At 39.7% G+C, this 13300-nt stretch overlaps 1 protein-coding gene across 1 annotated transcript in view; it reads right to left on the bottom strand.

Moving 5' to 3' along the window:
- The window catches only part of MYH15 (myosin heavy chain 15), a 146786-nt gene that overhangs the window by 100204 nt on the left and 33282 nt on the right, over positions 1 to 13300 (bottom strand). The window contains exons 11-14 of the mRNA XM_040265689.1: positions 10909 to 11058; positions 10154 to 10324; positions 2919 to 3098; positions 1686 to 1818 (exon numbers count right to left, since the gene is read on the bottom strand). Coding sequence (XP_040121623.1) covers positions 1686 to 1818; positions 2919 to 3098; positions 10154 to 10324; positions 10909 to 11058 — 634 coding nt within the window. The remainder of the gene's footprint in view (positions 1 to 1685; positions 1819 to 2918; positions 3099 to 10153; positions 10325 to 10908; positions 11059 to 13300) is intronic.

Genomic DNA, 13300 nt, shown 5'->3' with positions numbered 1-13300 from the left:
TTGATCTCCTTGCAGCCCAAGCGACTCAAGAGTCTTCAACATCACAGCTCAAAAGCATCAATTCTTTTTTCACAAGAGCATCTAAAACGAGGTTGGCCAGATTTTTTATTTTCCCATAATTTCCATTTTTCAAAGGAAAAAGGAAATACAAATGTGTACATCTGATTTTTTTAAACCAGTGTAGACCAACCATGTTTGAATTCTAGGTTCTGCTCAGGGGCTGCCAATTTGGACTTTTGCTATGAACCATGGTGCACTTTCCCCTGCAGCAGGCAGAGTCCAGATGTGAGGCTGAGGGCAGCAACCTGGGCTTTGTGTCCTCAAAAGCTTCGTGTCACACTGCAGAAGTCTGAATCAGATCCTGAGTCCAGGGAGTCTGTCCATCTCTCTGTTTTCTTTGTTTCCAGAAGACAGTGAGAGTGAAATAAGCATGAGGCTAGAAAGCACAAGTTCTGTTTCTGACCTCAGCTTTGCCATTTAATGGTGTTAAATCAATGAAGCAAGCAGGCTGTCAGACTGAGGTGGCTCCAATGCTGTGGCAGCCTGTGTAAGCCAACCAAACTCTATGCCTCTGAAAGTCTCAAGGTTACAAAATTGAAATTAAGGACAACCAATCACAAACAGCCACGTGGGCTTTAGATACAGCTAATCACTAGTTTCCTCACTTTGCTTCCACCTTTTCTCTATAAAAGTCTCTCCTTGAGCTCCTGTGGGTGGAATGCCCTTAACCCATTCTGGTTTCGTGCTGCCCAATTCAAATAGCTTTTTGCTCAAATAAACTCTTAAAAATTTTAATATGCCTGGGTTTATCTTTCAAAGTAGATTTGTGAGATCTGGGGGTGCTATTTAATTCTTCTGTACTTGTTCCTGTAGGATAGAGAGATTTCCTGGAAAGAGTCATGACAAGGATTGAGTAAGATAACGTATCTAGAAGTGTTTGGAAACTGCTGTTGTTTGTTGTTTAATCACTAAGTCATGTCAAATTCTTTTGCAACCCCATGAACAGCAATCTGCCAGGCTCCTCCATCCATAGGATTTTCCAGGCAAGAATACTAGAGTGGGTTGCTATTTCCTTCTCCAAAGGATCTTCCCAACCCAGGGACTGAACCCATGTCTCCTGCGTTGGCAGGCACATTCTTTACCACTAAGCTACCTGGGGGGCCCTGCTTTGTAAATTACAAACTACTAAACAAGATTAGTTATTAGTTGGTCAACAAGTATTTATGGAGTGCCTGCTAAACAGGCATCTGTTACATGCTTGAGGCCACACTTGAACAAGTGAGACATAATCTCTGCCCTCATGAAGCTCATAAAAATTCCATTACTGCAATATAAAAGCACTGTGAAGGAGAATTCCAAGATATTTGGGGGATATGTATTAAAGGAGCTTGTTATTTCCCCAAAATCATTCATCAAAACATGGTTTGCTGCTCTCTCTTTGCAACTTGGTTGAGTAGAAGATAAAAGCAGGCTGGAGCAGTCTCCTTGAAATCTATCTACCTTAAAGCACCGTTTCCCCGAAGAACCACCAGCCTGAGGATGGAAAGTCTAATAAGAGGGGATGACTCAGGCCACGGGGAGCAGACACACATCTCTCAGGAAAGAAGCCAGGATTTTTATAAGTGCTGGGACAGACGTGGGCTCCATTCTAAGGCTGAAAAATTGAGGAAGAATGTTTGACTCACCAGTGTTGGTACTGATGTAATTTTCAAAAAGATTTGCCAGGAGTTTGTTGGATGACTTCTGAAATATAGCCACCACTGTTTCATTAAGAAAGTCTTTGTTCTTTTCAAGCCAGCCACTGATGTTATAAGGCACCTTTGGAAAAGCATGTAGTTCAGGTAACAAAAAAGGAGAATGCATAAGTTCCTTAGCAAATTATGTAATTCTTTTTAAAAAATCATACATTGTGTATGTCATTTGAATTTAAATCAGTTTAATGTAACAGTACTGAATAAATACTCCAGAAACCTGTGTGCAACCCAAAGAGCTTCTCAGGTTTTACCATTTACACTATGGAAAAAAAGGAAGAGAGAGGGAGGGAGAGAGAGGGAAGAAGCAGGGAGGGAGAGGAACACTAAACCAGAGTGGGTGGAAGAAATAGATGGTGTTTCCAGGACAAACAATTCACATCAGCCCTCCTTCATACAGGCAAAAGTTGATGGAATAAAACAACTGCCTCTGACACAAGGTGAGCACTCCATAAATGCTATAGCATTTCACTGTAAATATTATTATAAATAATATTCAAGGATATCAAAGAAGAGAGTTACAAACATATCTAGGTATAATTGGCAGGTCGTTTTTAGGTCTAGTATTATTTTATCCTTTATCAGTTCTCTTTGTTCCACCCAGAATCACTGACCAGAATCATAAAAGCAGAATGAAAGAGCACAGGCACATGCACGTATGTGAATACACACACACACACATATACCCCCAGTGGGGAAATGAGGTGAGGGAGTGAGGGGCATTAGGAATCTTTGTTGGTCATAGTTTAGAGACCATTACCTCATAGTGACTCTTTATGAGAGAATGAAAAAAAAAAAAAAACTTCAGTGAAAAGATCAGTTGAAATCACTCATTCACACAATGTGCAGTTGAAAGAAAGGATGAATAAGGAAAAGCCTGTGCCTTTGATGGTCTCTGAGACTTTCTGAAACTGTCTTACTTTGAATTGGGTGAGAGAGTCTACTTTTGAAAATTTTGACCTCTGTTATTATAGTATGGTATTTCATTTCCTAAGTACTAAAAGTCTACACCAACTTTTTTGGGGAACTGAGATTTATTTTGTTCATCTCTTCATTTAATCTAAACTTTACAGATATATTTACTTATATATTATCTAAAGATTTGGGCTGAGTACATTTGAAATAGAGGGATGATAATTCAGGGCTGAGGGTCTAGAAGTAACTTACCACTCCTGCATAATGGACAAGTTCAAAGTGAGCTTCATATTTCTCCTTATTGTCAGCCTTGGGCTTCTGGAAATGAACCGACTTTCCAAAATGGTTGTCGAAAAGTTTGGTCTTGAAAGTCATATCTGTAGCCTGATGAAACATACATTCTTCTTCGAGGATGGAAAAGATGCCCATTGGCTGCTTGGAGATACAGATGAACAGTAGATGAAAAAACAAAACAAAACAAAAATACTAATAAACAGTATTTTCACTAGGGGATGAGTGTAAATTCTTCCCCACAAACCTAATTAGCTGACAAGGGATCTTCACTACATATAACTAGACCATCATCCATTCAACAAATATTTATTAAATATCTACTAGGTACTAGACACCAGCAGGAGCTGTCAATGTAGTCATGAGCCACATACACAAAGTATCTGTCCTCAGGGTGTTTACCTTTTAGTGGAGCTGACCGACAATAGACAGATAAACACTAAATAAATAATTTAGTTTGCTATAAGCACCCTGAAGAAATCATGCAAAGTAAAGAGAGAGAGAACGACAGAGGCTATGTGAGAACTCTTTTAGTAGGAGAGTTCAGTAAAACCTTCTGAATGAGAAGAGCAAATCCTGAGAAGACATGTATACAAGTATTCTGGGGAGAAAAATGAAGAGTGCAGAGGCCCTGAAGCAGGAACACTCTTAGCAAGATTGAGGTCCTGCCAAAGACAAGTGTGGACTGAGCAGAACTAGTCGGAGATAGCATGTGGAAAGAGAGGGATGCAGTAATGGAGCCTAGAGGCTTTCCAGGCCATGGTAAGACATTTGGATTTTATTTTAAAATGAGAGGCCTTTGGAGATGTTTTATAATAAAGTGATTATGATTTAATTAATGCTTAAAAAGGATTATTTGTTTGAATTGGCAAAGAAAAGCCTATTGGCCAATACTGACTGTGGTCTCTATTGGAAAGCCAGTGAGCTAAAAATGGTTTGAGATCCAACCAGTCCATCCTAAAGGAGATCAGTCCTGGGTGTTCTTTGGAAGGAATGATGCTAAAGCTGAAACTCCAGTACTCTGGACACCTCATGCGAAGAGTTGACTCATTGGAAAAGACTCTGATGTTGGGAGGGATTGGGGGCAGGAGGAGAAGGGGACAACAGAGGATGAGATGGCTGGATGGCATCACCGACTCGATGGACGTCAGTCTGAGTGAACTCGGGGAGTTGGTGATGGACAGGGAGGCCTGGTGTGCTGCAGTTCATGGGGGTCGCAAAGAGTCGGACATGACTGAGTGACTGAACTGAACTGAACTGATTTAAAAAAGCAGACAAGAAAGGATATGTGATAGGAAATCGAGGACCCAGTCAGCAACCTTTGTCTCTTAAGGGCCTTACAGTAAAACTCTTAGACTTTGTGGGCCATAGAGTCTCTGCTGCTCCCTGCCATCAACTCAGCCATTTCAGTCCTGAAAGCAGCAATTGACAATATGTATGTAAATAAAATGAGTTTGATGATGTTGAATTCAAATTTTGTTTCTAAAAACAGGCTACAGGCTGGATTTGGCCTGCAGGGCCACAGTTTGCTGACCCCTGATCTAAACAAGTGATAGTGTTGGAGACTGTGAATGGTTACTGAAACGTGACGTGGGTGTTAGTGGAGCTGGGTCACAACTTGCTGATGGATAGAATGTGGGGTGTAGTAGAAAGAGGAAGGCTGACTGAGGTTTTGGTTTGAGCAAATGGGTAGTGGATGTTGCCCTTCACTAACATAGGGTACATATAGGGAAAAAACAGCTTTGGAGAGGGAAAGATCAAGGATTCTTACATTTGCAAATCTACTTGTGTGTTTATATGTTCGTTTATCTCTTTCACAAATATTTTTGAAATGCCTTCTATGAGCAAATCACTGTACTAAACACTTCCGGTTAAAACAGGAAAATCAGATGTGGGCTCTAGCTGTAGAGCATCTAACTGGGCAGACAAGACATGCAGATAATAAATAAGCAGACTATAAAGCAACAGAAAATGTCATGAGAGTTCCAAGATAAAACCATGATCCCTTGGCCCAACAACATAAACTTAGTGATTCTCTACCAACCCATTCTACCCAAGAACCACAAACTCTCAGATTTGGGAGAGACCTTACAGTTCTCTCCAACCCACCTAAAAGCTCACTGAATTCCTTTTACAATTTCCCTCTAAAAAGTAGGCTAGCTTAGGCTTTAATATTTTCATGGAAAGAGAACACACCAACATCGAGTTAAGGCTCTGGCTGGGTGATATACAAGAAGAAAATTTGTTTGTAGTTTAAAATCCTTTGTTTGAAATTATGCCACTGGAGCCATACGAATGGGTCTAATTTGGATGATTAGATACTTGAAGAACATGTTTTTGATCCACCTGAGTCTATTGTTCTAATGCACGGATTATGGTCTTCTACCTCTTTTGTCTAATCTCATAGACTTAGAACCTGCATTTTACAGCAAATGCATTCAACGACATTCCATCAACAACTCTTGGACATCTGGCACATATTGTACAACTCTTGTACTCCAGCAGGGAAGATGTCTTCTTCCCTCCCAAGTATCCAAGTGGGGAATGATGCAGTGAGCAAATATGCAAAGTCTTGCTCCTGGCAGCATTGACCTGGTGGGTTCTTGACAAAATGATAAATGTGGAGAGGAACAAGAAGGAAGGAAAATCTGATAACACTAAATAGTCGAGTCACCAAGTCTTGGAGGTGTGGACTCCATTTCGTATTGCATATTTTCCTGTCACAGAAATAGTCAACCTTTCATGAAAACTAGAATGAATCATTTAAAAAATGTAAGCATCTCCTGGGATAGTTCATGTTAACAAGAAGGACATGCCAAAGCCTCACAGCAAGCAGCAGCCCATCTCCAGCAGAGCAACCTCCCATATATGAGGACTGGCATGTCCCTGGGACTCAAATGAAGCCATCTTCCGTTTGGGGATGAATGGATGCTTTATGCAAAGCAAGTAGATATCACAGCTCAAAATCTAACAATTAAACCACTGAGGAGGGAAAAGTTCTATTTCTTTAGGGTCTTCTCCATTTCTCCAATGCTTAGGAAGTATAAAACTTCTAATAAACATGAGGCCCTCTAGCAAATTAATCTCCAAATAGGTCAGGGAAAGAAGTAATTATGTTCTGCCTCATAGCATCAATTGTCCTCTATTGCACAGTAAATGGTCTGAGTCAGTTGCCCTGACTCTGAACATTAATGCTATAACCTCTCCCTCTTCAAATATTATCAATTCAGCCCTCCTCTCTTTTACATCTGTCACTTTCTTGCTATTTCCATTTCCGCTATCCTGATTCAAGGCCTCTATTTCTCACTTGCTTGTAACAGCTTTTTAATCACCCTGACTGTAGCCTTTTCTCCCATTCCTGACCCCATACACAAACCCACCAGAGTAAACCCAAGCATCTCTGTCTACCCCATTACCCAGCATGGAATCCTCTCTGGCTCACCATCACCTGAAAATAAGTTATAAATTCAATAAAATCCCTTCACAGCCTGACTCCCTTTTTTTAAACTTCTAAATCCTTCCCTCTGATTATTTTTAATTCTCATCAGATTTTTAAATGCATCCATTACTTTCCTGTCTCTAAGCCTTTGCTCTTGCCCATCCCTCCGCATGCTTACTGTCTTTTTCTTTTCACCTGTTGAAATCATGTCCATTTCTTCAGACTCAGCTGAAATTTTACCCCTTTCCCACCAGGCCTTCCTATATTCCTACAGGCAGAGGTGACCTCTGCTCTTTTGAGTTCTGTGAGCCTTTCTGCCTTTACCACATTTATCCTAACATATTTTTACATTTATTAGACTTACAAATCTCCTGTTTGACTGCATACGTCCTAAGGGCAAGTGCTATTTATAACAAATGCTTAAGTTTTACGCAGCATTTAATTCAAAGTTTTATAATAGTAATGAAGTATTAGGCCTAAAATTAAGGTCCAACATTTTGTGGGCTTTGACATCTGGGGAATACCAGGAGAACCTAATCACAGGTTCCCCTCCCCACATGCTCCTGTGGGTTATGTCCTCCAGGCTTGCAACATACTTTCTCATGGGAACAGGCACAGAGCCCACTGATTGTTGAGTAAGGGACTTCAGTTCCCTACCAGCCCATGGAGTTATTTAAACAAGCCAATCACATTCTCCAGTGGGAATCACTGGTCGCCTCACCCTATTATTACTACAAAGCCTGCTTCCCACAGCTCTCAGTTCTTCATTCTGCTCCTAAGTGCAACTGCTGTGCAGCCCCATATGGCATGCAGTGTCCTCCTCCCCAGTCTGTGAGTAGATGTGACTATTAAGCTGCTGTCGATCCCATCTGTCCACTGACAGGTGTCTTGTGGTCAGCCATTCCCATAACCCTAGGAGAGGAATCCCTCCCTCACCACTGGGGTAACAAGAAAGTGATCAAAACAAGTAGCTGCTAAATACACTTACTTGTTAAAAGCTGAAAACTAGTAAAAGTTTTGGTCTTCAGACCTCTTGCTAATTATATCCTCAGTTCCTTGAGTGCCAGGATGATGCCTCTGGTTTGTATTTCTCCCAACACTTAGTAGAGTAGGTCCTGAGGTGACTAAAATCTAGGTCCTCAACAAAGGAATTAATTGATAGGTGAACACTAAGACTTACAGGTTTGCGCTTTGGGCTGGGCTGCTTTACTGTGGGTATGGTTAGGCAGAAAGTAAAAGTTGTGAACAAAAAGACACAATGCAATATGTTTAAAGAAAATAGTCATATGCATTCAAAGGATAACTAATGAGATATTCATGTGATTAATTTTATAACAAAAATATCAGAATTAGCTTATCTAAAGAACTCTATTAGGGAAGTGGCAACACTCATTGCCAAGATGCTACCAGAATTCAAACTTATTTTAGAACCTACTATGGGATATCTGACACCTTTGACTATTGGCACATGGAAATGACCTGTAGTCTGACTGTGGATTATTGCATAGAAACAATTATGAGTTATTTAGCTAAGTTAGACAAATTATGTGAAAAATAGGTAATACAGTTAGGATTCAAAAACAGTTAAGATGATTGGTATTGAAGTCAATTTTCTCCTGAAGACAGTAAAAATCTAACAATTTATCCTAATCCCCATCCTGTGAGAGACTTTTTCCAAGATGGCTGAATTATTGAAAGAAGGATGTAGCTTCTCAAGGTGACTCCACTGCAGGGGCAATAGTTTCTAAATGTATAATTTTGGATGTATTTGTTTAAAAAAATAAAAATAATCTCTTTACCAATACCTATGTAAAAACATAAATATGTAATCATATGTTAATATTTAATATGTTGATTACTGATGTTCAAGTTCTAAACAAACTAGAATAATTCAAGTAATGAGGTAAGTGTAAGTTAATCCTATAATAGATCTGTTCACTGCATTTATATAAGGAGGTTACTGTATGCTTGAAGACCAAATTAACAAAGTTGGCATGAAAATGTGTTTTTTAGCTCGATATAAACTTTTATATAAATAAAAAAACTCAAAACTTATATGTATGAAAACTTTTTCCTTATAAACACACAGATGCATTCTATATTTTATATGTAGTGATGTATTTTAGTTCCTTCAAACTTTGAAAAGTTCCCATGATGCAGTCTGTTTCAAGGAGAGAGTTTGATCATTAATATTTACTAAAAATTTCCTTCATGTAGACTGAACAAACACAATGATCTTTTCAAAATATAGAATCATTTCAAGAAAGGTTTAGTATTCCACATTTGCCTGACCTGAACCTTTGAAATAACTCACAGGAAACCAAACATTTATCTTTTCCTTTTATCATTTACTCATTTTTCCCCTTGTTTTATCATATCACTAGAAAGTACAACAGGAAATTATATCAATGTTGCTGGTGTCTTAGAATAAGTTTGATTGTCGTAAATAAGATAATAGGCTTCAGATCAACTACAAATCTGTTACACTCACAGACGTATCAGGAGTTGAATAATGTCTGCATCCCACCTTCCTGCCTGAATACAGTGTTTTATCATATTTAGAGTAAGTAGATTTTACAGGTGACGACTGCCCAAAGTTAAAGCTGTCCCTTGAAGGAGCTCCAGTTCTCTTGTTTCATTTCTAATTAGAAAACTGTAACTCTAATAATGCCATCAAACATTTCCCAGATCATGGGCGGGTCATTATTATCATTATTTTTAGTCAACTCACGAGTTGGTTCATTATCACCATTTTTTGAATCAGCCTGTCCCCTCCTCAGGAAGTTCACTGGTTATAAAATAAATAAAATCAATGTGATGTCCACTCCTGTTAAGAATAATGGCTATTTTCAAAGAAGATTTAGTTTCATCTAAAGATCTAACATGTAAAATGGATGGGACAGTGATTGATAAAATCTGGGCCCCACAAAAGACAGTGAGAGATTAGTCATCCTCACCCCTTTCTAAACAAGGTTGCTGAGAATCAAATGTGAGAGCAAAGCATAGTTGTCCAGACAAGTGCAGAATTCACTGCAATCCACAACTATTGCAAAAGATAAGGCCACATAGCTGCTCACACCTCATCATGCTTGCTCCCTTGGACAAAGCTACATAAAAACCATATTGAATTCCCCTGGCAAATCTGGTTAATCTTTTCTAGAGCACATGGAAAGATTTCAGAGTAAGGGAACATCACTGAATTTGGAAACCATACACTGCAGCTAATTTACTAATAAGCCATGAAGTATTGTCATAAATTACTTAAACTAACTGGTACTTGTCCAATTAAATGAACAAACTACATCCTGCAAGGTAGTGGCCTTGAGGATTTATGGCGGTTGTTTGTTTGCATGCTAATTTGCCAAATTTCGTTAAGCTGCTCTGGGTCTACTCATTCACCTTATGTTAATCAGCCAAGCCCTACAGTGTTCATATTTTCAGCTCTGTGTTTTTCCAGTCAAGAGCATGACCATTTTTAATCTCAACAAGCTTCCTCATGCATTAACAGTGGAGGCCATGCATAAGCAGTAAATGTGTAGCGACAGTGTGAGTTAGAGATGATGGAGTAGGTAACTGATGTGGGAGTTTAGTTAGGATGGCACAGGGCTGCACAGAAAAACCACTAAGAGAATATGTGCAGAGCTCTTTACCCTATTTCCCATCCCCTTAACAGAGCCAGGGTCCTGACACGGATCAACACAGCAAGCAGGGCCAATTCTCCTTAAACAAAAATGGATGGGGGAGAAACATGCCTCACCTTCTCAACAAGATCCACACAGGCTTGCAAATCCAGGCCAGAGTCGATGGACACCCAGTCAATGCCTTCTCTCCTATATTCCTCTTGCTCCAAAACCAATGTATGCTGATTGAAGAACTGTTGTAACTTTTCATTGGTAAAATTAATGCAAAGTTGTTCAAGACTGTTATACTTCAAGGTTGTGATCAGAAATAAAATTGAGAAAATAGTAATTATTGGAGGTGATGGATATGTTAATTAACTTAATTGTAGAGATTATTTCACAATGTATATGTGCACTGAATCAAGTTGTTCTACTTAAATATATATTTTTAATTGTCAAACATACTTCAATAAAAAAAATAAAATAGAGGTTCACTTGGAAAATATAAAGAGAAAACCACAACCACTATCATACGTTGGCAAATAAACCCAATAAGTAAAAATTGCTCAATTATATTCTTAACCTCCTTCATATATATCTGAAAATTAAGATTATGATAGGAAATTAACATTTAATGATATTACAATTCAAAATCATAAAAGATGTCTTAATTTACCTTTATTTAAGGTTGAATTAATTTCCTAGCACTATTAATCATGATTTTTATTGTTATTTGTTAATATTAATAACAGCTTTTTCCAACCAAAGTAGCTGTTTAAGTTTGCACAGAATGATTCTCATTATGCTCTGACTACATCTTCTGACATTCAATTCACATAGTCTAATTCTCTTGTAAATATACATCAACTTCACTCTTACCAGATATACTTACATCAAGCATCTCAAAACCAGTGATGTCAAGAATGCCAATGAAGAACTGTCTTGACAGCTTGGCGTCCAAGACCCTGTTGATACGTGCCACCAGCCACTTAAACATTTTCTCATAGATTGACTTAGACAAGGCACCAACAGCATAGGTCACCTGAAAATCACATCAAAAGTAGTCCTTCGGCTGACAACAGTGTTCATTTTGACCCTGGGCATTCTCTATCAGTAACCACCTTCTAGTAAAACCAGCATATATTTATCTGCTTTCTGTGGTTATAGCTTTATGCTGAAGATAAGGGGAAAGGAAGAAAGAAATAAGGACAAGAGTAAAGCGAGAAGGAAGGGAGAGAGGAGGAGAAGGGAGGAGAGTTACGCGAAAGGAGGTGAGCTGCCTGGCGCCTCCCCACCCAACACTCCTGTGAGAGATTCATGTTCCTACCACTAAAGGACCAAACCTCCTGGGGTAGGGTGGCAACATGTTCTAAAACCTTGCTCTTCAGAGTGTGGTCCTAAGACCTGCAGCATCAGCATCACGTGAGAGCTTTTTAAAGATGCCAATGCCCAGCATCTCATCCCAGACCTCTGAATCAGAATTTGCACTCTGGCACAATCCCCTCTGACTCCCACGCACCATAAAGTTTCAAAAATGCTGGTAGAGTAGGTTAGGAATATGGAATCTCTCGCTCTTTCCTGCTGCTGCTAATAAATTGCATAACTTTTGGCAAGTGACCCAATCTATCTAGGGTGCAGTGTCTTCCCCTGAGTTATGCACTTGAAGATTCTTTCCAGCCTCAGCTTCCACCTGTTTTATTAGTTCCCAGGGCTGCCCTCAACTCTGCATAGGGCGAATGGCAATTTAGTGCATCGTTCTGACTCAGATTCCTCTACTATAAAACTGAGGCTACATTTCCCCTCCCTGGAGGTGTGGGTCAAAGGTGCTCTCCTAACCTACTGGTGAGAGCTCCAACCTCTGCGTGTGATGCTGCTGCTTTGCGGATGTAGATCCTGCCGCCGCGACGCGCAGGCGCCGCTGTCGCAGCAGCTTTCTGACAGACTCCAAGGGGGAGTGAATTTCAGCTGGACAGTCTCCAAGCCTGGCAGGGGAATGCGCTTCAACGACTTAACATTTAAAATAGGCCTATCACATCCATCCTTCGGCTGCCCAGGACAGTGCGCACAGCAGGAGCCAGTTGGTGTCTGGCGGTGATTTAGTTATGAGTCACCCACTCCCTGATCAGTTATCTTGAGTCATTTCCACAGTAATCCATAAGCCGGATGGCATCACAGTTTTTTATTATTGGCATCAAGAGCAGACACGCACAAGTAAAGCACCAAGAATGATTTTTATTCTTCAGAGCATCGAGGAAATCACTCTATGTCTACAGCAGTCACTTTGAAAATTTAAAAAGAACGTGACTAACTTGCTTCTCCCCCTATTAATTCCTTAGATACTTGAGAAGTGGGAGTGAGAGAGAAACTGGCTGCAGCTGGGGAGTAGTGAAAAACAGGAAGAAAGCCTGAAATTGTAGCAGAGGTTAAACAGACTCATGACTGAGCTCTTTTAAAAATAACCTCAAAGACTTTGATTACTTGGGGGTCAATAGTATAGGATAGAAAAAACAAAACTGAAAAGGAGTGGAGTCAAATAGCTGTATTTTTAACCACCTTGATCCCTGCCTTCCTCATCTGCAAAGTAATATTAAAATATGCTTGTCTCATGGTTGTTGGAAGAGATTTAATGAAAGAGAAGATGTAAATATACATAGCACAGTATTTGGCACTTAGAGTCAATCCAATAAATGCTAGTTCCCCCTTTCCTATCCCTTCTCCACTTTTATCACTTCCTCATCCTTGATCCAGTATTTACTATCCATGTTGCTTTCAGCAGTTAATCGTTCTAAGCTGTTTTTAATACAATGGAAGCATAAATAAGATCAACTTTGCAGACTTGCTGTTTGATTGAATGAACCATGTATACAAAGCACATAGCACAGCATCCACAGTGAACATTCAATGGCTACTGATTACTATTATTGTTTGATCATTATTAATCTTTTTAAAGTAAAATAACCTATTTCTAATAAGCATAGTTAGAACTCTCCTAGAATCATAAAATACTAGAGCTGAAGAGCCTTGGTTCCTGATAATCACGTATGCTGCTGCTGCTAAGTCGCTTCAGTTGTGTCCAACTCTGTGCGACCCCGCAGACGGCAGCCTACCAGGCTCCCCTGTCCCTGGGATTCTCCAGGCAAGAACACTGGAGTGGGTTACCATTTCCTTCTCCAATGCATGAAAGTGAAAAGTGAAAGTAAAGTCACTCAGTCGTCTCCGACTTTTGGTGACCCCATGGACTGCAGCCCACCAGGCTCCTCTGTCCATAGGATTTTCCAGGCAAG

Source organism: Oryx dammah, unplaced genomic scaffold (assembly GCF_014754425.2).
Source record: "Oryx dammah isolate SB20612 unplaced genomic scaffold, SCBI_Odam_1.1 HiC_scaffold_2, whole genome shotgun sequence".
NCBI classification, from domain to species: Eukaryota; Metazoa; Chordata; class Mammalia; order Artiodactyla; family Bovidae; genus Oryx; species Oryx dammah.
This window is presented reverse-complemented; position numbering and strand designations above follow the sequence as displayed.